Source organism: Rhinoderma darwinii, chromosome 11 (assembly GCF_050947455.1).
Source record: "Rhinoderma darwinii isolate aRhiDar2 chromosome 11, aRhiDar2.hap1, whole genome shotgun sequence".
NCBI classification, from domain to species: domain Eukaryota; kingdom Metazoa; phylum Chordata; class Amphibia; order Anura; family Rhinodermatidae; genus Rhinoderma; species Rhinoderma darwinii.
Window position 1 is genome coordinate 75,751,946 of NC_134697.1, and position 25,525 is coordinate 75,777,470.

The following is a 25,525-nucleotide window of genomic DNA, read 5'->3' on the forward strand; positions in this document are numbered from 1 at the left end:
AGACCTAATTCTTCTCAAATTAGCATGTTTGTTACAATGTTTTCTGTCTAGACAATTCTCTGGGAGCTAAACACATAGCAGCACATATATATTGAGGGTTTGCCCCCAATATATATATGCGACAGTATGGATCAGATAGGAGTACAAGATGACACGGGATTGCCTAGTCTGGATCATTGCAGCAAGCTGTAAACTGTGAGAAGTATTAGGACTGTACCGGATGTCAGCCGCTTCCATCCCCCTAACTGGCTCATTGGCATAAACTGTAACAAATCAGCAGCATCGACATACAAATATAGATGCGTCGTACAACAACATGTATACCCTGAGGGTCAATATGTATATATTCTGTAAAAGAGATGACAAGCCGTTTCTATCGTTTAAACCAACAGAACCAAGGGCATCTGAGCTAATGATCCATTTTGCCTCACGCTGCAACCACTTAGTATATCTATCCATAATATTACTAGCTACAAATATACATTCTAGACCTGAAAATTTCACAACAGAGGGATCACCCCTATGGACCACTTTGATATAAGAGATAAACTGTGGTGCACTATTACTTGTAGCCAATGAATAAATGTGTTCACGATAACGTTTAAATAAAGGACTTGATTGTTTTACCAATATAAAAATCTTTGCATGGGCAACATATCATGTAAACCAAGAAATCTGAATGGCAAGTAAACAATTGGTTAACAATATGACCAATGGGTCCTACCGGCAGCACTCGAACCGTACACATATTTTTGCAAAATGAACAATGTCCCCGTTGGTGATTACCTTTTGGCGCACATTCAGATGTTGCATTCATCCGGGTATCTACCGCTAACTAGCTCATCACGTAAAGTTTTGTGTCTGAACTAAATAATGGGGGGTTAATCAGTGATATCTCTCAGACCGTTATCTGCTTCAATTACATGTCAATGTCGTCGTCTAGCCATTTAAATTTGGATGACTAGGAGAATAAATGTAAAAATAGAAAACACAACGAGAATCTTCATTATTCCTTCACTTTCCATATAATAAGAAACATGTATCCTGATCGTAACACATATAACATTAAAACCACTGACAAGTGAAGTGAATAATATTTATTATCTTGTTACAATGGCATCTGTCAAGGGGGGGGGGATATATTAGGCAGCAAGTAACAGTCAGTTCCATCTTGAAGTTAATGTGTTGGAAGCAGGAAAAATGGGCAAGTGTAAGGATCTCAGTGACTTTGACTAGGGACAAATTAAGATGGCTAGACGACTGGGTCAGAGCATCTCCAAACCGGCAGGTCTTGTGGGGTGTTCCTGTTATGCAGTGGTTACCAACAAAAGTAGTCCATGGAAGGACAATGGGTGAACTGGCAACAGCGTCATGGGTGCCCATGGCACATTGATGCGCGGGGGTGGCAGAGGCTAGCCCGTCTGAACACACAGTGCATTGCAGCTTGCTGCGTTGGGAACTGCATAGTCGCAGACTGGTCAGAGTGCCCATGCTGACCCCTATACTTGGATTCCCCATAGAAATGAATGGAGCTGTGGTCGAGCATGCGCACTACTGCTCCATTCCTATGGGGCTCCCAGGAACGGCAAGGTAAGCCTGTTCTTTTGATTAGTGGGGGTCCCAGCAGTCAGACCCCCACCGATCAGATATATGTCACCTATCCTGTGGATAGGGGATAAATAATGATTATGGGAAAACCCCTTTATGCATGCAATTAAAGACTAAATTTATGGACACACCAGTAACCCTCCACCACACAGACTCCACTAGTTCTCCAAGATAAAGCTGAGGTTTAATTCCACACTCTAAACCCCTATGTCAGAGAGATTGTCACAGCATTTTTTTTGAGATGCATGGTCTGTCATTATTTGAGTATTTAAGATTTGCCCCATACATCATGCCCAGAATAAGTAGGAAGCCTTTAGAATTGCGTATGCCTTTGTAATATTAATTTGAATTAATACAAATTATTTACTCCTCTTTGGCTAAAAATATTCCTCAAAAATTTCGGATGAGTATTCTTACTCTGCTGGAAAATACTAGCACGACCTCTGGATGCGTGTGCTTCGCTTACCTGAGGAAGAGATGACACTAGAATGGACTAATGGAGAAATCAAACCGGCGGAGGTGTAATGCTCCGGGCAATGTTCTACTGGGAAACCTTAAGTCCTGGCATTTATGTGGCTGTTACTTTGACATGTACCACCTACCAAAACGTTGTTGCAGACCAAGTACAACCCTTTATGGCAATGGTATTCCCTAATGGCAGTGGGCTCTCAGCAGGATAAAGCAACCCGCCACATTGCATAAAATGTCCAGGAATGATTTGAGGAATTAGACAAAGAGTTCAAGGTGTTGAGGGGGACCTACACAATATTAGACAGGTGGTTTTATAGTTATGGCTGAACGGTTTATGTAAACATATTTCAATTTATTATTATTGTACATGATCCAACTTGTGAATGTAGTAAATTAGCAACTCTTACCTCAGTGTTGAAGGACTTCAGAATATCCATATCCCCAGAATATCCATGGATTATCGAGACTGGTGGTAACTACTATACATTTCAAAGGGCAGAGACAGAAATGGCATGCTTTGTCATCGCAAACATGACTGAAATAAGCTCATTCGCGTTTTGTGGGTGTTCAACCGATGGGACAGTTTTATATTGATAGGTAAATTATTATGGAGGGAGAACCCCAATAATTCACATGCGGATGGTTAACTTTTTTGCGGTAGGGTCAGGACTATTCTTAACAGGTTCCCGACCGCTGGCCGTAAATATACGGCCAGCGGTCAGGGTCTCTAAAGTCCGGCGTATAGTATATATACGGCCGCACTTCAGAGACTGTGCACGCGCGATCGCGTGCACACAGCTCTATGCCCTGGCTGTTGCTAACAGCCATGGGCACTGGGCAGAATGTCAGGGGTCAATCTTTTGGCCCCTGAACATGTGATCGCTGTGACAACCAATCACAGCGATCACATGCATTTCTGCATAGAAAACAGTGTGCACGCGATCGCGTGCACACAGCCCTGTGCCCTCGCTGTTACCAACAGCTCTGGGCACTGGGCAGAGTATCAGGGACCAATCTGATGGTCCCTGAACATGTGGTCGCTGTGACAACCAATCACAGCGATCACATTTGTTTTATTTTGACTTTTCTGGCAGTAAATCTCCTGCCTCTTTTCTTCTCCTCAAACATTGTTTCAGTTTGAGGAGAAGAAGAGACTCGGGAGAATTGCTGCCAGAAGATTACAGTTACAGTTACAAAAAAATACAGTTACACTCTAAAACATTCTCTGTATAGATAGATTTCTATCTATCTATACAATCTATCTATCCATCTATCTTTTTTTCTATCTATCTACCTTTCTTTCTTTTATTCTATTAGAATAGGCAGGTAGGGAGTATATAATTATATATATATCCACATATATATAATATATATAGCAATAGCGGTTTATTTTTTTGTTAGCGGTAGTGTAGATATATATACCAGTTAGTTTGTGTGTTTTATAAAAAAAAAAAAAAAAAAAAAATTTGTTTAGTTAGTGTTAGTTACGTTATGGCGAGGAAGTTGTTTAGCGCCGAGGAGGCATACGCCATGCTGTGGTCTGAGTCGGAGACCGCATCAGAGATGGCGTCCGAGATGGAACCTGTTTTGGGCAGTGACGATGACAGCGTCACTTCAGGTTCATCTTCAGGGGACGTTGTCCCTGATGCAGTCGAAACTGCAGAACATGAAAGCGCAGGGCCAAGTAGCGCTGTAGCACGGGACAGCCTGGTCCCTCCAGTCCAGGCTCTTGTATGGGCACCTGCCCCATCTTTTGGGCCTAGAATCCACGGATTTACGGCCACTCCTGGCATAACCGTGGACAATACAAATTTTGTCCAAATGGATTACTTCCATTTATTTATAACGGACGACATCCTAAATCAGATTGTCCACGAAACAAATTTATATGCCACGCAATATATAAGGCAGAAACCTTCATCCACCCATGCCAGAGATTGGACGCCCACCAATTTGCAGGAATTAAAAAATTTTTTGGGGCTCACCCTAAATATGGGTATTGTCAAAAAGCCCTCCATTAGGTCTTACTGGTCAACAAGACCCGCCCAAGCCACCCCAGTATATTCTGCAGTAATGCCCAGGTCTCGTTATGAGACAATAATGAGGTTCCTCCACTTCAATGACAACGCACAGGCCCCCCCAAGTACCGATGCAAACCGGGATCGGTTGTTCAAAATAAGACCGCTAATAAATTCCCTGAATAATTTATTTCTGCAACTCTACACCCCTGAGCAGAATGTAAGTGTGGACGAATCCCTCCTCAACTTTCATGGCAGACTTAGCTTTCGCCAATATCTACCTTCCAAAAGGGCAAGATATGGCGTTAAGCTCTACAAATTGTGTGAAAGCGGGTCAGGATATACCACCGCCTTCAGGATTTATGAAGGGCGGGACCGCTCAATAAATGTTCCTGGATGCCCCCCTGATCTTTCCACCAGCATTAAGATTGTGTGGGAGATAATGCAGCCTCTGCTTCACAAGGGGTACCACCTGTACTGTGATAATTTTTATTCGAGTGTGCCCCTGTTTAGGCATTTGCATGCTGCAAGGACTGGGGCATGTGGTACCATGCGCAAAAACCGAATTGGTTTTCCACAGCAATTAGTGGGGAAGCGCATGGTAAAGGGGGACTCCTGTGCTTATGCATCTGAAGAATTGCTGGCGGTCAAGTTCAGGGATCGCAAAGATGTGTATGTGCTAAGCACGATTCATACCGCAGGAACAGTGGCAGTGAGGGAAAGAGGGGCAACATCGGACAAGCACAAACCAGTGAGCGTGTCCGAATATAACAAGTACATGGGGGGGGTGGATTTAAGCGACCAGGTTTTACAGCCGTATTTAGTAAAACGCAAAACTAAAACCTGGTACAAAAAAGTGGCCATTTATTTGTTACAGGTGGCCATCCACAACTCATTTGTGCTCTATAAAAAAAACAGAGGCAGAGACACATACCTGGATTTCCAGGAAAAAATTATTGAAGGCCTCATTTTTGATGTTCAGGACACCCGAGAATGCCCCCAGTCTGAGGATGTCACGCGACTGACTGAAAGACACTTCATCAGTCGGATTCCCCCAACAGCAACCAGAAGCAACCCCCAGAAAAAGTGCCGCGTCTGCAGAAAAGACGGGCACCGCAAAGATTCCCGATATTTCTGTCCCTCATGTCCCTCACAACCAGGCCTGTGCATTGAGCCATGTTTTAAAAAATACCACACTGTTCTGAATTATTAGATTTTAGTTAATTTGTTGAAAATATATTTGCCCTACATTACGTTTTTATTTTTCCCCTGATTTTACTCCAAGGGTGAGGGAGGGAATGGGTGGGGGGTGGATGTCATGTTTGATGTTTTCTAAAGTTCATCTGCTGGAGAGCTCCATTTGCATTAACCTGCAATTTCTTATTTTAGAAAACCCCAAAAAATAAATTCCCATTATACCCCTAGATGAATATTTTGGGATTTCTGCTTCAAGAGCAGATATTTTGGAAGTGTTATAGAAACTCACCAGCTTTGAAAAAAAGCGATTTGTGAAATAATCTTCTTCTATCCTCTGCCCTCCTACATCTCTATGTGATAAATAAGGCCACATATTTGGTATCCCCGTGCACGGGAGAAGTGGCAGAATGTGAACGGAGATTAATTTTGACCGTGGTCTATACCGTGTGTGAAAAATGCTGGTATAAACTGACGCATTTGCTAAAAAATTGCTAATTTTATTTTGATCCATCTTATTCAAGAAACTTTCAGAAGAAAACTGGACTGTCTAAAAATATGATAAACCCCTTGAAGGAAACCTTGTGGGGTCTACTTGTGTGAATGAAGTCATTTATGGGGTGTTTCTAATGTTTCAGCAGCATTAGGCCCCCCAGAAAACAGTATGCGGCTATAATAATCAAATGCAGAATTCCTGGACCGAAAAGGCCAAAAAGCCTCCTTTTATGCCAAGCCCTGGCACATGCCCGCACAGTGAATAAGGCACACATATTTGGTATCCCCATGCACGGGAGAAGTGGAAGAATGTGAAAGGAGATGAATTTTGTCCGTGGACTATACCGTGTGTGAAAAATACTAGCCTAAACTGACGCATTTGCTAAAAAAGTGCTGATTTTATTTTGTTCCATCTTATTCAAGAAACTTTCAGAAGAAAACTGGACTTGCTAAAAATATGATAAACCCCTTGAAGGAAACCTTGTGGGGTCTAATTGTGTGAATGAAGTCATTTATGGGGTGTTTCTAATGTTTCAGCAGCATTAGGCTCCCCAGAAAACAGTATGCGGCTCTAAAATCACATGCAGAATTCCTGGACCAAAAAGGCCAAAAAGCCTCCTTTTATGCCAAGCCCTGGCACATGCCCGCACAGTGAATAAGGCACACATATTTGGTATCCCCATGCACGGGAGAAGTGGAAGAACGTGAAAGGAGATGAATTTTGGCCGTGGTCTATACCGTGTGTGAAAAATGCTAGCATAAACCGACGCAATTGTTAAATTCTTGCATTTTTTTCCAATTTTGCCCACTTTAGAGAAAAAAAAAAAATGATATATACTGACAAATGCCACTAAAACAAAGCCCTATCTGTCCTTTAAAAAGAGTGTAAAATTCAAAGATGAACTTTATTCACCTGCTGAGTTATAGTCATCTAAAGAAGCGCATAGCAAAATTGTGAAATTTGCTCTGGTCATTTAGCTGTAAAACAGCCTAGTCCTTAACCGGTTAAAGAAGCTATAGATTATTTCCAACCCCAATGTTATACGCTTAGTTGTCTTTCTACTATCAAGTGAAGTGAGAGACAATGCCGAAAACTATTTTGCTAATACATTGTCCACAGTGACAGAATATATTGGTACTTGTCGTACAAAGTCGCATTATAAACCATGTGTGTAATCCACATGGTTTTATAGGGGCTAAGCAGTGATCAGGAGGACACAAGTTTTGTTAAAGAAGGTTTGTGACTTTTTTTTTTTTATTGTTTAAAATTTGGGGGTTGAAATGTAAAGAGAGTCAATATTGAATTTAGGAAGAAAAACTTTATATAGGATAGATTACTACAGTTTGATATAAAACATTATTCTCCGTGTTTGATTCCTAGGTTTACTGCTAACCTCATCTCGGGAGTGCTTGATTACAAAACATTATTGGACATGTAAGTAGCATTACTCAAATAATGTAAAACCTGGCATTACCTAGAAATATTCCTTATTATACCTACGTTATAATGCCATTATTAATCAAGTAGTTCCAACAAGCTACTTGCATTGTACAATGATTTGAGTTACATTTATTGCCTTATTGGTTTACATGGTCCATGCTGCAAGAAAAAAAGAACATATGTAATTATGAGCTATACCTAATACAAAAAGAAAATAAAGTGCAGTAACTTTCCGACATGTTTGGACAAAAGTAATTCAAAATAATAGTTTGTGTTATAAGCTTGTAAAACTTCGGTACAGTTATAAGGGTCGATTAATATAATGTGTAAGGCTGGGAGAAATGGCAAAATGTTATCTTTTAGATGGGAGATGCACACTATTTATAATCCCCATGGCTTTCCAACTGCACAACAGCAGACAACAGTGTTTTAAAACAGCTGCCAAACGGTTAACTAGGTGGATTTTATCCGCCAGGACCCAATAGATCTTATCAGAAGTTATATATGGAATACACCATACACACATGCCAGCATTGAACCAGCTATCTGTCACTGGCTGTATACATGAAAATGTTTTGAGATGGCAAAGGTGTAATATACATAGATAAAGTGCTCGGATCTGATGCTTCGATGGTCTATATGTTTCAGAATTACTATAGGATATATACAGTGCATTTGTAAAGTCTTCGACCCTTTCACTTTTTTCACATTTGTGGCCTTGTGCTAAAATACAAAAAAATTCAAGATTTTCCCCATCATTCTGCACTCAATACCCCTTAATGACAAAGTGAAAACAGAATGTTAGTAATTTTTGCTAATTTATTGAAAAGGAAAAACTCAAATATTGCATTGACATAAGTATTCAGACCCTTTACTCAACCCTTGTACTTAATTGAATTAGCTTTCACAGAGATAACAGCAGTCTTCTTGGGAATGATGCCACAAGGTTTGCACACCTGGATTTGGGGATTATCTGCTATTCTTCTCTGCAGATCCTCTGAAGTTCTGTCAGGTTGGATGGGGACCATCGGTGGACAGCCATTTTCAGGTCTCTCCTGAGATGTTTGATTGGGTTCAAGTCAGGGCTCTGCCTGGGCCACTCAAGGACATTTACAGAGTTGTCCCCCCAGCCCTCTTGTGTTGTCTTGTCTGTGTGCTTAGAGTCATTGTTTTGTTTAAAGGTAAACATTTGGCCCAGTCTGAGGTCCAGAGCTCTCTGAATCAGGTTTTCATTAAGAATATCTCTGTAATTTGCTCCATTCATTTTTCCCTCAACCCTGACCAGTATCCCTGTCCCAGCCGCTGAAAAACACCCCCACAGCATGATGCTGCCACCACCATGCTTCACTGTAGGGATGGTATTAGGCAGGTGCTGAACAGTGCATTGTTTCCTCCATACATGATACTTGAGATTGAGACCAAAAAGTTCAATCTTGGTTTCATCAGAGCACAGAATCTTGTTTCTCACAGTCTGAGAGACCTTTAGGTGCTTTTTTTGCAAACTTTGGGTGGCTTTCATGTGTCTTTTACTACAGAGAGGCTTATTTCTGGCCACCCTGCCATAAAGCCCAGATTAGTGGAGTGCTGCAGTGATATTTGACCTTCAGGAAGTTTCTCCCATCTGCACACAGGATCTTTGGAGCTCAGCCAAAGTGACCATTAGGTTCTTGATTACCTCTCTTGCCAAGGCCCTTCTTCCATGATTAATTAGTTTGGTGGGGCGGCCAGCTCTAGGAAGAGTCCTGGTTGTTCCAAACAGCTCCCATTTAAGAATTATGGAGGCCACTGTGCTCTTGGGAACTTTCAGTGCAGCATATTATTTTTTTTGTACCTATCTATAGATCTGTGCCTCCACACAATCCTGTCTCTGAGCTCTACGGGCAATTCTTTCTTCCTCTTGGCTTGGTTTTTGCTCTGATATGCATTGTCAGCTGTGAGACCTTATATAGACAGGGGTGTGACTTTCCAAATCACGTCCAATCAAATGGATTTTCCACAGGTGAAATCCAATGAAAGCGTAGAAACATTTGAAAGATGATCTAAAGAGATGGGAGGCCCCCAGAGATAAATTTCAAGTGTCATACGGATGTAGCCATCTTTAACTTGACTGTGATAACTTGCTGCAGCGTGATATCACTCAACAAAAGCCATTGAAAAGTCATTGAAAAAGTCAAGATAAAGGATCTTGTCACTGTTTATTTAATGCGTTAAAAGTCGGTGTAAAGACGGCTGTAGCAAAGGGGCTGAATACGTATCTCCATGCGAAATTTGAGTTTTCATTTTTAATAAATTTGCAGAATTTTCTAACATTCTGTTTTTAATTTGTCATTATGGGATAGATTATATATATATATATATATATATATATATATATATATATATATATATATATGCAAAGGAACAGCACTCTGGTGTAGAAGCACACCTGATGTGCCTATGTGACAGATGAACAGTTCCCCATGGGATGACAGCAATTGATGGATGAAGGGCTATTGTAATTTATGTGATAACAGCATGGGGACAATACAAAATGAGAATACCGCTGATGCGATCAGAGGAGTCTTCTTGGACAGTAGAAATGTTATTTGTATCAATATGATATTTCTAATGGGTCCAAGTTTTCCATCTACAGGCTAATTTTATGCTGCTAAAAATCCCTTATTTATAATGGAACTGGAATGTGTATTTGCATCAGAGTGAATATTTCCATTCAGACATTTTCTCGAGAAATGTTAAAAGATGTCATCATTGAGGATCTTTGAACTAGGATCCTCAACAATCACTAGAATGAAGGGGGCTGCAGCACTGTCCCGATTCCAGTGCCAATTTCATTTTCAATTCAGAGATTTTTATATCTCAGAACCTATTCAAGGGCTTTTTTATTATTGAAATAAATGGGGCACTAGTGATATATACACTAAAGGCCCGATCATTTTAATGGCCTGTCAGAGAATATTTAACTTTATTAGCTTCTTATCGCCAATCTGTATATATGTGTCGTGACTGCCAACACCTTATACAGCTAGGATCATCTAAATACATATGTTTTACATTGATGAGCCCATGTAGAAAGTATCTACAACAAGTAGAATTTAAGTTGCCCCAGAGCCACATCATGTTTCGTTTACAGTGCACCGCCATTTTACTACAATAATCATTTTTGTATACCGATGCTTCGCACCGATATAAAGATCTCATATACCAGGTAAGGGCAGGAGACACACTACAAATAAAACCGGGATACAAATTCTTGGAGTGAAGGGATAATTTTGTGGTATACATTTTTATTAAACTAATAACAAAAAATTTGAAAAGGAAAAAGAAAAGATTTGCATTTCTTCTCATTTCTGCCCATTTTACCCTATATAAAAACGGAAAAATGAAAAAGATACTGGTTCTGTTTTGGTACTATATTAGATATGGTATAATTCTGGGTTTTATACCATATTACCCCCCTTTAAAGGTTGTGCACATCACTTGGGACATAATTGGAATATACAGTAGATCTATTTAATCTAAAAATATAATTGAATATTATTTTTAGGACATTATGTGGATTGGAGAATAATAACAATACTTTCATTCAATGTTTTAGGCATGCTTTGCCTGTAGACTATGCTCGAGGTCAGCTGTCTGGGCAGCCCATGTGCATGAAGCAGTACTATGGGCTATTCTCTTCTTACCGTCTTCCAGGGGGCGCAAAGGATACGCTTGTGGCTCAGGAAAGCAGTATTATGCCCGAGCCAGAGCACATCATTGTTGCATGTAACAACCAGGTATGTTCTTTTACAGATAAACCAAAACTTTGGACCGGAGTTAAAATGGTAGACTGGGTCAATGCACATTATACTATTGTTGGCAGATTGTCAGAAGCCCCTGTTTGTAATCACCGGGTGCATCACAATGTATATTTGGTCTTATTAACATTATTTGGACTAGGTTATTCACCAGTAACCTCAGGGAATTTAAGTTCCTTTAAATAATTAATAAATGTTATATCTAAAACTGCACCAACTTCATCATAAGGTGTAAAAAGTAAAATCAAAGTAAAAACAGGGGATGGAAGAAGGAGCAGAGATACACAGACACGCTGCTGGAAAGATTTCTATGTCACCCCAGTGCTGGAGTCTCAGCTACACTGGTCTGTATCATGTCCGCCATGCTGCTGCAGCTTCTATACATGTGATAGATAGAGATAGGAAAGCAGGATTCTCCACTTGTATATGTGCTGTGTATAGAAGACATGATAGACGTTAGACTCCATCCACTAGCTTTGAGACAACTGAGAATTAGAGATAGAGACTGCAGGGTGGGAAACTGCTAAACAATGCCACATATAAGTAACATAATAGCCAGAAATACTGTTATTACTCATGTACACACATATGACAGCTTATTCGGAAAATCCCCTGAAAAGTTATGTACGCTTTAAGCAAAATGTTAAAAAAAAACTATCATTACAATAAATCCATGTTGTAGCCATTTTTAGTATTGTTACTAAGCATCTAATAGGAAAAAAATTCCATAACTTTGTGTCTAGTGCAGAACTATGTATCTCCATGTTTACAGACAACAACCACACTCTGTGTAGTCTGATCCTGCAGTCATACCTGCTTTCATCTGTCCCTTACTTATTGCCAACATACATTTGCCATTTATACCGTACCACTGTTCGGAAATATGAGGAATAATGGAACTCTTGTACAAATTGCTAGGCAGTGTCTATCTGTATTTTATTATTCATCCAAAAAGGATGCACAGAAAAAATAAATATAAATATATATATATATTTGGCCTTTCATGCTTTATCTCATATTCTTCCCCCAGTTTTTTGTGCTAGATGTTGTTATTAACTTCCGACGTCTTAGTGAAGGTGACCTATTCACTCAGCTTAGGAAAATAGTTAGAATGGCAGAAAATGAAGATGAGCGCCTTCCACCAATTGGATTATTAACATCAGATGGAAGAGCAGAATGGGCACAGGCGAGGGAGGTGCTAATGAAAGGTAAGCTAACTATTGTTCAAACCTGTATCTGCAAATTTGTTGCTATGACAGATGTGATAGTATAAGGTCATCAATATGATACCCTAATAAATTTATACTAGTGGGTACCGTTACATCCACTAAACATTCCCCCAAAGTGATTAATTGCAGGGTGAAAAGAAAGTAATTCCTAGTTCTATGGAGTCCCAGCAGTTATCACATGATCTCTGCCAATGCTCCTGAGGAATCCTGTGGTGCTGTCTCTGACTCCAAACAAACAATGGAATATTAGAAGGTACCCCATAATCCTTTCTAGCCAAAAGGCATCATTGAAAGAAAGCGAGGAAATACCACGGCGCCACATGGTGCAGATCACAAGCGAAAAAATGAGCAAACGAACAATGGTCAATCAAATGCTCACCTTTGGGGTTGTGCAAGTAGTAGGCTTGGCCTGATGAAGACGCTAGTCCAGCGTTGAAACGCGTAGCCTCAAACTGCCTTTATTATTTTAAACCCAATAAATCCCATTTATCACCGCTTTTTCTGGACTTGAAATTGATGTTAGCAGCGCTGTACTTTGGTCCGCAATTTTTCTCCCTCCAAATCAGCATTATTGGTAGAGATGTTAAAGCAACAGGTTCTCTTCTGATCCTTCTGAATTTCTTTTAAATAAATATTCATAAGAGGTTCCACGTCTTTTCAGCAATCTTAAAATGCATAATTTTGTAGCTTTGTCTACATGCTAAACATTATTACAACCAAAATTCTAGACACATGCAATTGTTTGACGGCATTAGTTAAAGACTTAACCGAGTTATTCCAATAATTTGCACAAAGCAAAATCCTCCTGAAATCCTCGAGAAATGATTGTTTTCGCTGAGCTAATTATATCAGTCTTTACAAGGTACCTACAGCTCATCTGTTAACATGACAAGCTACAACAAATGAAAAAACTGTAAACTTAGTGAATGATGAAAAAGCAGAGCACAAGTGAACTCAGGACATAGAATTATTAACTGATCAATAATGTTTTCATTTACCACATTTACCAACTGATCAATAGTGTATTTGCAGCATGCAATGACCTACCACTCTTTCTTAGGTTTTATAATTTCACATATAAATGTGAATGCATCCCAACTAGTAATGCATAGGTAAATACCAATTATTTGTCAACTAGAGGACCAAGAACGGTGCTGGATTATTCTATATTCCAGATAGTGGAGTAGAAAATTAGTTATTATAAAACATGAAGAAAATCCTTAGTAAGAAATCCATCAATAACATGTGTAGCTCACAGGAGTTAATGTGCAGCCCAAAACAGATCAATAATGTTAACAACATGGTGGAAGTCCCATCATTTACAATAATGATAACCTTTATTTTCTGTACATAGTGCAAACATACTCCACAGCTCTACAATCACTAACACCTACTACAATAAAAAAAAGAGGGAGAGAACACTGGAGGTACAAAGTGCAGATATTGTTCAGGGAATCAGCGAGTTATAAGTTCAGAGGGGACTATAACTAACGTCACATGGATCAGTTATCTAGCCGGCATCTCAGCCAACAAAGGTACTCTGCTGTCCTACATTTAGCAATGTTAGAAGATGGGTAGAGTTGAAAGAGTTTTACAGTAAACATTTATCACCTATGATCAGGATATGGAATAAATGTTAGATCACAAGAGAGTACCAACGATTACCACTACAGACCACCTTAGTGCCCTGTTCTTCCTCACCAGCACATATGCTATGAGTTGTATGGAGTGACGGTCAAGCGTGTACGATGCTGCTCTATACAATTTTATGGGAGATTTGTGACTTCAGTAGATCACACTGAATGCTGTAGCTGAGCTGGAGTGATTATTCAGAGTTTTGCCCTAAAGAGGTAGCGCTAACAGACGGGACTGACAAAAAAAAAATAGCAAAAATATTACACATTAAACCCTCATTGATCCTGAGAATGCGGCCCCTTCACTGTTTCTCACTGCAGCATGGTCCCATTCATTTGAAGGCGAGTCGCTGGGTATGACCCGGCTTGTCTAGACTTCACTTGATCCAATAATCGGTGTATTGACCTATGGATTGATATGTAGAGGAATGATCGAGGCACTCACCGAAGCTGGCAAACAATTTCTTTATTACAAAAAAGATCTTTGGTCAGGATGTGGAATTGCCTACGGCCGTTTCACGTGCTGGTACACGCTTTCTCAAGGCCCTGGCGTCACTTCCTTCACCTGCCCTTTTATTTACAAATTAGTACACATTGTTACATAACAAAAAATTAAAAAAGACAGGGAAATGCACAGTATATTATGGTGGTTCATGCAACTGATACATTCTAATCTTGAAATATAAATATTTCAGTATCAAATCATCTAAAAACAAATAAGGTTCATGTTAAAAACGAACTTAGATCATTACGATCATTGAGACCGAGCGGTCCTAGTGCACCTGTCAGAGAAATAATCTCTGCCTCTCTCTGCAACAGAGATTTGTGTCTGTCTCCTCCTAAAGCCAATGGCTGAATGTGAACTATACCCACAAATCGCATACATCGAGCGTTATTTTCATGTTTCTCCTGCATATGTTGTATCAGCCTAGGGCATCCCTCACATGTGTTTAATGATCTTATATGTTCACGAAATCTTACATACATGGGTCGTATAGTTTTACCTATATAAAATCTGCCACAGTCACAGATCACTGCATATACAACGTATTGGGTCCTACAGGTTATTAATCCATTAATTTCAAACGTACTGCCCCCTAAATTAAGGTTCCTTGTACGTATTATGGAATTGCAATAATTGCATTGTCCACATCTATGGTTACCCTTTGGACTATTAGCTGTCAACCAGTTCTCTTTGCACTTCTCTTTTTGGGAAAAACGTCCCCTGACTAAAATGTCTTTTAAATTTTTACATCTACGAAAGGATACGATTGGTTTCCTAATTGCGACTTCCATAAGTAATGGATCATTCTCAATTAGGTGCCAATTTTTTCGAATACTTGTTCTGATAACCTCACTCATTGGGCTATAACCGAAGGATAGAACAAATCTCTGATCTTTTTTAATAGGATTTTTTCGACTCTGTTTTTTATGATGGAATAACGATGTCTGTTTGATCTCACTAGCTCTATTTAGAGCTTCTTTTACCAATTTTACTGGATAACCTCTAGCTTCCAATTTTTGACTCATCTCATCTGCCTGTTCATAAAATGTCAAATCACTGCTATTAATTCGTCTTAGACGTAAAAATTGAGCATAAGGTAAAGAGTTAGTTATATGTCTAGGGTGATAGCTATCATACCGCAATAATGTATTGGTAGCTGTAGGTTTTCGATAACCTTTAGTCTGAATTGCTCCCCCCTCTATTGTAACATATACATCCAAAAACTCAATTTCTTGATTACCAAATTTATGTGTAAAACTCATATTGGATGAATTTGCATTTAGGTATTTTACAAAATCTAGGAACTCTTGCTGTGTACCAGACCACACTACAAAAATGTCGTCTATATAACGCAGGTATAGCTGTAGGTATTTGGCATAGGGATTAGAAAGATTGTATATCATTTGTTCTTCAAAATCCGCTAAAAATAAGTTCGCAAAAGTCGGAGCTACGGGGGTACCCATAGCCGTTCCCGACTTTTGTCGATACCAGATGTCATCAAATAGAAATGAATTGTGGCTCAACACATACTGTAATGCCTCACATATGAAGTCAATAAACGCATGATCACTATTAGTATACTGCAATTGACGTCTAACAGCCTGTACACCGGCATCCTGAGGGATACGGGTGTATAGGCTTTCGACGTCAATACTAGCCAATTTGAATCCTTTTTGCCAACCAAAATCCATAATTATTGACAAGAAATCTTGTGTATCCTGTAAATAGGAAGGAATATTCTTTAATAATGGGCGCATTACCCAATCCAAATAGCGTGAAAGTGGCTCAGTAACTGATCCAATTCCCGCTATAATAGGGCGGCCCGGGGGGGATTCCATTGATTTATGTACCTTTGGGATGAAATACCAATATGGTCTATTGGGGAATGGTATAATTAATTTCTCTCCGAATTTTTCAGAAAAGAAACCACCCTCAACCCCTTTTCTCAATAATGATCTCAATAACCTTAGGTATAATGAAGTTGGCTCCTGTTTAAGGATTTCATAGACCGAATTATCATCTAGCTGACGATGAGCCTCCTGAATATAATATTCTTTTGACAGTAATACTATATTCCCTCCTTTATCTGCCGGTTTCAAAATAACATTTTTGTTAGAACTTAACCATTTCAATGCCTTTCTTTCCTCTACTGATAGATTGGGAGTGGCTAAAGGATAAATGAGGCATTTTACATCACGTAAAACCTCTTTTTGAAATAAATCCAATTGTGAACCGGCAGGTAAAGGAGGGTTGAAGGTGGATGGTTTCCCACCCTGAAACTTTTCAATATTGTACGATTGTGGTTCACAATCCACCTCTTCAATAGGGACATCCATTAAGATATGTAACATTTTTCTATCTTCAGCAGAAAAATTATCATTTAAGCTAAAGCCAAGAGTACCCACAGTAACCTTCCTTTCCCCAATAGGAGGCACTTTTGCAGAAACATTACCAGAAAAAACCCGATGCAAATTCATCTTGCGTATTGATTTATAAAGATCTATTTCGAATTTAGTATAATCAAATTCAGAATTTATACAATAATTGAAACCTTTTGAAAGCAGAGAAAGACAATCTGGAGTCAAAATAAGATCGGACAGATTAATCACAGTTGTTGCATTGGTAGAGACAGGTACATTTAAGCCAGATATAGACATTTCATTATTAGAAGAACAGTCTCTTACTGTCTCCAAGAGACCTGCTTTCGCTTGACTCCTGCGTAATTGCCTCTTCTGCCTTTGACGACCCCTTCTGATGCTCCTCCTAAAGGGTTGTTGTTCCCCTCAATTACAGGACTAGTAGAAATGTCCATCAACGGACCATACCTGGTCACTTCCTCTCCATGGCTAGAATCTGATCCTGAATCAGTAGTCCAGTAATCAGTTGATTTGTGCTGGATCCTTTGACGTCTAAATTTTCGTATCCTCCGATTACCCCAACTGAAAATGTGACCGGTATCAAAATCACCTTTATCTCGGATGAATTTATCTTTCTTTCTTTCTTTTATTTCCGACTGAATAGGAATAACCTTCTTATCAACTCTTTTAATAAACATTTGGAATTGTATTTCAGTTAGTCTCGTTTTTAATTCCATTTTGGCTTTACCAAGTTGTTCCTTTATAGATGTATATTCTTTTTCAGTGCGGGTCAGTATTAACTCAGTTAAATTGAGTGAATGTTGTACATGCAGTTGTTTCCACCGTGCAGCAAATTCCATATCATCATGATACTGCGAGATTTCCTTGTATATACGCAGGCCTCTAGGCGATCTGTTGCAGTCTTTATAAGATTGTAAAGAGTTAACAGTCCAAAACAATTTAACTTCTTTTTCGGACAGGAACATGACCTTATTCTCAAGAGCTTTAGTGCCCATCACCTGCAACTCATCCTGGAGATTGCATTGTGCAAAAAACGCATCCACATCCATACGACCTGCGATCAGCGCTGCTGAATCCAAAGTAGCCAAGGGCTCCACATGACCTATGGATTGACCCGGCATCCTGATACGGATTTCTGTCCCCGACGTTGCCCGCCTGTTAGCAACGCAAATTTCTTTGACCAAGATATTGTATTATAGCAGCCATCTGTAGTCCGATCGTCTATTAAGGACTATCCTGGGGAACATAACTTGGGAATCCTGCCAGCAAAGTTTATACCTCCTTGCTGGGATTAAAGGTAAATAATGGGAAATTCTTTAGACTCCGCAACCCAGGTTAGCCAGCTTAATAACAGTCTCTGACATTCATCTTCCTTGTCTGTTGTCAAACCTTTCCGACAAGTGACTATTTTCGGCAAGTTCCATAGTGTCACTCAAGTCTGTTCCCGCTACGCTTTGCTGCTCTTCATCACAACTCCTGAGCCGGTACCCAACTTTCAACTACAGTACATGAGCTGGGGACCAGCATCCAGGTCCACTCTTGGGTTAAGAATAAAGAACAGAGCGTTATACCAGGAATAACTATGGAAAAAATGTACATTCGTCAGAAAGATTTAGACTTATAAGCAAAAATATACATTTTAGAAATCATCTTTTAGAGTGGGATTGATAACTTTTTTACTTCTTTGGTCAGTTGAACAGTCTTTGCTCAATTCTTTTTCCAATATGTGTATTACAGATTCTACCAACCGTGACTCTCTAGATATGATTGAGAGGTGTATGTGTCTTGTCTGCCTGGATGCACAAACAGGAGTAGAACTTAATGAAGCCAATAGGGCACAGCAGCTTCTTCATGGTGGAGGTTATGACAAAAATGGAGGCAATCGATGGTATGACAAGCCTATGCAGGTAATATCTCTATCATAAAGTGACCCATGTTTTGAGCTGCATAATCTTAACATAATTTAGTCTATGCAGATGGAACTAGTATTATTACAAAGATGCATTCTTAAAGGGTTCTCTAGTTTTTATGTTTTGAAAACGTAATCTCTTAAAGATACGAAATATGCCCTCATGGGTACTCCGATAAATGTCCAATGGCTATAGTCCCTCAAAATGGAAATCCTACAAAAATTGAGCAACCAATCCAAATTCAATAAATATTTATACTCGTATCTTTAAACAAAACCAATGTATTGCACAATAATAAGCTATGTGTAAAAGGAGAAATGTTTTAAAGAAAGTCTATCTAACGGTAACCAGGTAAAAAGGAGATTTTCAAAACAGGATAATAAAAGCTCTAAATTAATTCCAACGCAATATGGCAATGCATATAGAAAACTCAAGAGCCCATCGGGACGCTATTTTGGGCCCTCAGGACGCAGCATCTTTTTTTTGTGTTTTTGCATCGTTGCCTTCCAAGAGCCATAACTTTTTTATTTTTTCATCGATGTAGCCAAATGTATTTATATGTTTTTTGCAGATTACTATTTTGACTGAATAAAATAATTCCAATGTAAAAATATATATTTTTTATTTTGTATAATTTTTATAGCACTTACTGTTAACTTTTTTTTATTAGTTCCACTAGGACTTAAAGCTGCGATTGTTTGATGGCTTGTATAATTCCTTGGAATAATTATTAATTAACATTAGCATTAGTAGCTGATGGCTTGTACTGTTGTGTAATAGTATGTAGAAAATGACCCGCGCAGCACAATATACAAGCAGGGCGAAAAGGGGTTAATTACTGTATAAGGTTTTATAATGCTTAATCACTGCGTAAATAAAGATATTTTGCAGATATTTTTGTTTGCCGTCAGCAAATGAGAACATTCTTGTTTGGATACAATTGTACCCAGTCTAAGCAATGCTCTGTGAGCTAAATATCCTTAACTAATACATTGTAGCAAACTACTGTAAGATTTGTGTGGCTGCTGCGGATATATTCAGTTCACAGAGCATTGATTAGGGCCCTTTTACACAGGCCAATTATCGGGGAAAAGCTCGCTCTTCAGCTGATTGTATCGTTTTAAGTGGCCAAAATATTATCGTAGTCGGCAGCACATCTCCTTGTGTAAACAGGGAGACGTGCTGTCAACAAGATAGAAATGTATGGGGACGAGCAATCGTAGATACGAGCACTCGTCCCCATACTAGCTCTTTGTAAAAGAGCTAATGTGATCAGCGCTGATCAGCGCTCATTTACACGGCCCACGTTTGGTCGTGTAAAAGTACCCTTAGACTGGATACAATTGTATCCACGTCTCAGCTGATAGCAGGACTAGGTTTGTACAGGTTTTCTGCTTCAAAATGTAAACAAGAGTGTGAAAATGGTGAGGAATTGAAACATAAATTCCATAAAAAATTGCAGACCTTTTTAGAGTCATTAGGGCAATTGCAAGGAATTAGAAATTCTCTGCCACCCGGCAGGTTATTGCGGAAATTCTACCGCAGATACAACAAGAAAGCAATTACAGAAAAAAAAATTATATTAGGTAACTATACAATTTCCCAATATACCTATTCAAGAATGGTGGGACTATAATGCATACTTTCTTAACATATGCAATACAAATCTTACCACAAATGTGTTATGCAATATAAGTGACAAAGATACAGCAACTGTGGCTGCAAACAGTTGGACATAATAAATAATATTAAATACTGTTAGATATAATAAATAATTATAGTGAAATACTGTTAGATATAATAATAATAATAATAATGTTAAATACAGTTGGATATAATAATAATAATAATAATGTTAAATACTGTTATATATAATAAATAATTATAGTGAAATACTGTTAGATATAATACATGGTTAGTTTTTTTTATATAAAGAGTACAAGCATACTTACTACATATAACAATATATAAAACATGATTATGGGAGAGTGATGCACACATAAATTCTTTATTGTTGAATAACACTTGCAGTTAATGCAAGATCTTCATGGAAACATTTGGGAACAAGAAATGATGCTTTACACACATAGGTTACATAGTATTAAAGTAACAAGCAAGTAAAATGACAAATAATCAAAACAAATGAACAAACAATGAGATAAAAGGAGAGAGGTCCCTGCCCATAAAAGCTTTGAATCTAAATGGGATGGGTGTAATCCACCATATATATATGGTGCTAAATTTGACCAGGGGAACAACCCATTGTGTTGGTACAGGGAAAATAAATACATTTGCATAAATCAGTCACTCAGCCAGTATCTGATCCAACACCTATATAAAGTGCAAAGTGATGCGACATGGGTACCTAGTTGAGGACGGGACTTTGGAAGACATGAGTTTTCAGGGCATGCTTAAAACTGGTAATGTTAGGAGCAAGTATGGTGGTCTAGGGCAGTGATCTTCACAGAATGGTTGCAGCACAGGAGAAGTCCTGCAGACAAAAGTGAGAAGATGTAAGAGGGAGGATTAGACTCGTATGTCATAGACTAAGTGAAGAGGACAAGTGCATTGGTGAACGGAGATGAAATGTATGACTGTGCGGTGCTTTGTAGCTTAGTAGAGTAGTTTAAAATGTAATTAAGCAAGAAACAGATAACTAGTGTAATAAGCAACTGAAAGCGTTAGTATAGCCGCTAGAGAGAAATATCAACTCGGCTGCTGCATTCATGAAGGAGTAAAGCAGAGCCAGTTTGTTTAGTTGAATGGCAATTACTGGTGAGTTACAGTAGCCTAGACAAGAAATAATTAGGGCCTCGATTCGTGTTTTAACAGTGTCAGTGATGCGGCTACGAGAGATGTATTTTAGGTTAGGGTGACAGAATTTAACAATGGGTGGAATGTAAGGAAGCAAGGATAGATCAGAGTTAAGTATAACTCTAAGGCGAGATTCACAAATGCAAACACTGACGTGAAAAACAGTAGTTTTTTACATCCGAGTTGCACCTGTGTGCAGGGTCTTAAAAGATATGGGGCACAAGCCCCGAGATATATATTTACATATCGAAGATAGCATGTGTATAAGACTAAGGCTTCTATATTGCTACACAGCTGGATAGAATTGGATGCATTGTTCTCAGCAGACAGTATCACACATGATAAACTTAGATACAGGGCCCTGGCAGTAAATATTCTTGGGGCAAATTTGGCATTTCTGGGGCCCCAAGCAAACTAATGACTGGGGCAGTAATCAAAGACACCTGTAGAGAGTGCCCCACACAGTGCCCCCTGTAAATAGTGTCATAACCCCCTGTATGGCTCCACACACAGTCCACCTGCCATACATTTCCCTTGTAGACAGTGCCATGCAGACCCCTGTAGGTAGTCCCACATACCCACCTTGTCTCTGCAAACCATATCACACATGACAGGCTTAGATACATGGCCCAGCAGATGGTATCACACATGATAGACTTCGATACAGGGTCCCAGCAGTAAGTATCCATGTACTAACATATGTCCAAAAAAAATATGTGTGTGCGTGTATATATATATATATATATATATATATATATATATATAGAGAGAGAGAGAGAGAGAGAGAGAGAGAGAGAGACAGACAGCATATCTGTAGCACTTTGACCATATAGCTATGGATAGGATTAGATACAGTGGCTCAGCAGACTGTATCACACGTGATAGGATTAGACATAGGGCCCAGCTCGCTGACATTGCGGCTTCAGCGCTGAACCCAGGAAAGGTAAGATAATAATTGATTTGCTTTATTATGCATTACAATTATTTTTTGTGTGTTTGTGTTTTTTTAAAGGTTTGGTTGTTAGATTTCATCTTTTTTTTATTCTCAATACAATGGATAACAAGGATTGTGTGGGGGGTTTTTATTTCAATAAAATATTTTTTTATGTCCTTGTATTTTTTTAAACTTTATTACTACTGCCTTAGTAATGGCCACTGGCTGATTGACAGCGTCCATTACTAAGGCGGAGCTTAATGTTAGCCGTTAAATCCCTAACACTAACCCCCATTATTACCCTAGTACCCACCGCCACCACGGGTGCCGGGAAGAGCTGGTTAAAATCCTGTATCCGACCATCTTCAGTGATGGACAGGGACTGGGGCGGCCGCAGGCTGGTATTATTAGGCTAGGAAAGGCCAAAAGCAGTGGCCCTTCCCACCCTGGTAACGCTAGGCTGCTGCTGCTATCTTGTCGATGTCGTAACGCGTAGCCTATCTATTAAATTCCAGCAGCACTGTTATAGGTCCAATTTTGGTCTTTTTCTCACTATACTCTGGCGGTAACAATCCTCGTTTCCCGGGTCGGACCTTGGCAGCAGCTATTTTCCTATTAACCCATGCACGCATCAGAGTTGTGTCTGACCAAGCAGAACTCTTTTAGGTGAGCTTATACCTCACCCTTTGTTTTGTTCCGTTAACACCATTTTTATCTGCACTATTGTGGTGCTGTGCATTTTCTTTCTTTTTTTTTCTTTTTCTCCCCTACAAAGTCCCACCTATTGTCTGTGATAGACTGTGGCAGGTCTTGTGCTATAGGGAGTATCTAAAGTAAAGGCAGAAAGCAGCAAAAAAATTCCTATACCATCACTAGGCTGCCTCTATTTAATTTCAGATTACTTTACATGGGACTTCTTTTATAAAGCGAAGCCTGATGTGCTTTTATTCTTGATTAATCTTATTAAACGTGTAATGATGGACCTTGTTCAGATATTTAATAAAAAACAGGCACATATGCAGATGTTTCAGAACAAACAGGTATACGGCAAAATGGACCATATTATAGTTACCACTGGGAAATTATGAGGGAAAGGAGTTACTTCCATCTGTTCGCAACTACAAACTAACGAAAGTAGTCAGATGTGATCCCCTTAGCCCTTTACTTTGCTAGGGTCTTGGCCAGTGTATAAGAAAGTTAATTAACATGAGAGGCACGTTTCACAATCCTATTCCAAACCTATGAAAAACAAAAACACATACAATTTTCACTTTATTTATTCTTTATGCTTGTGGAGATAAAATTGAATACAATATCCCACATATATAATGCACACATGGGTAAGTTAACTTTGTGATAATTTCTACTAATATAACTCTTTTTTTTTTTGGAGGATCAAGGGGGCAATCGGGGACTTTTTTTATTTACAACTTTCATACAAATAGTGAATTATACTGCACCTAATTCCATTAGTAAATCTGTTCTAAATATTGCAAATATTGTAGAGGTTTTTTTTTTTAGGGAAGGGGGGCTAGTAGGGTACAGAGACATGCAAGGTAGACATTTGGGGAGAACAAGGATAAGTGCTTAAAAACTACCATATAGAAATTTCCATTTAGGCCGGGTTCTCACGCTGCAGTTTAAATACCTCTTTTGTTTGCTGTGATTTTCTTAAAGTCGTGGCCATATGGTTCGGTTTTGCTGCACTTGGCAACAAAAAATCCATTTAAACCTCGACGTGAGAACCCAGCTTAAGGGTTTGTTTACACACGGCAGATTTGTTGAAGTAATTTCTGTTACAGAAAATCTTTTCCATTCATCAGAATGAGTTTGTTTCGGCAACATGTACATGGATTCCTGCAAGCACCACTCAGAAAATACACCTTAGGGTATGTTCACACGCAGTGTTTTCAGACGTAATTCTGGCGTTTTACGCCTCAAAATACGCCAGAAAAAACGCCCCTAATACACCTACAAACATCTGCCCATTGCTTTCAATGGGTTTTACGGTGTTCTGCTCCCACGAGCCTTAATTTTACGCGTCGCTGTAAAAATACGGCACATAAAAAGACGACCGCGAAAAAGAAGTGCATGTCACTTCTTGGGACGTTTTTGGAGGCGTTTTTCATTGACTCCATTGACAAAACAGCTCCAATAACGGCCGTAAAATACGCCGCGAAAAACGCGAGTTGTTACAAAAACGTCTGAAAATCAGGAGCTGTTTTCGCCTGAAAACAGCTCAGAATTTTAAGATGTTTTTGGTCACTGCGGGTGAACATACCCTCACATTGTAACACATTTTTATAAATCGTACCACGTCAATTTCAAAAAAAAAATAAATAAGCAATGACTGGGCCTCACAAATAAATGAGACCGTGAGTCACAGCAGTATTAATTTGCGTTGTGTTTTTTCACCATCAGACAGTAAGTCTATAATAAAAGACATGAATGCCTTTACTGTGGGACATCAATCTTCACTCTCAGGAAGAGGCACACACCCACGCCATTTATTCAGCAGCTCACCGTGGCAAATGATGGTATATTTCTTGCAAGACTTGTTAAATACATTTCGCACATTCTGAAAATAATCTACAAAAAATGAAATTAAGATAAAAGCAATTGGACCCAAACAATGATAAGTAATAAATAAATAAATAGGTGCATATTCATTTAAATCTTGGCAGAATACATTATACAATTTTAGGCTGGCAGAAAAGGTAGAATTTTACAGAAAGTAAATATGATGACAAAATCTCAGGCAAACCATTAAAACTTCACCCACTTCTCATGAGACTCACTTGATCTGCAGTAAACTTCGGCTATATTGCATATCCCATATATTCTATACGTTTTCAGATCTACCGTGAATAAGTAGTATTCAGCAAAGTATTAATTTAATATAGCGAATGTAATATTTGGGGCAATTTGGAAAGGTAAATGTGGGGACATATCTGGAGGGCTTACCATAATGCATTTGCGGCGGAGGTTTTGATAAGGTTTGGTTTAGCTTTTTTTCTGCAGTTATTAAAGTCAAAGGACAGATTCTACTTTTCTTATTAATCCTCTGCTGGATTTAAAAAAAAAAAAAAAACCTGAT

General features: G+C 39.0%; 1 protein-coding gene across 1 annotated transcript in view; it reads left to right on the forward strand.

The window, feature by feature from the left end:
• The window catches only part of CHAT (choline O-acetyltransferase), a 91,973-nt gene that overhangs the window by 22,350 nt on the left and 44,098 nt on the right, over nt 1–25,525 (forward strand). The window contains exons 5-8 of the mRNA XM_075842808.1: nt 7,168–7,221; nt 10,823–11,003; nt 12,055–12,232; nt 18,508–18,677. Of these exons, the coding sequence (XP_075698923.1) occupies nt 7,168–7,221; nt 10,823–11,003; nt 12,055–12,232; nt 18,508–18,677 (583 nt within the window). The remainder of the gene's footprint in view (nt 1–7,167; nt 7,222–10,822; nt 11,004–12,054; nt 12,233–18,507; nt 18,678–25,525) is intronic.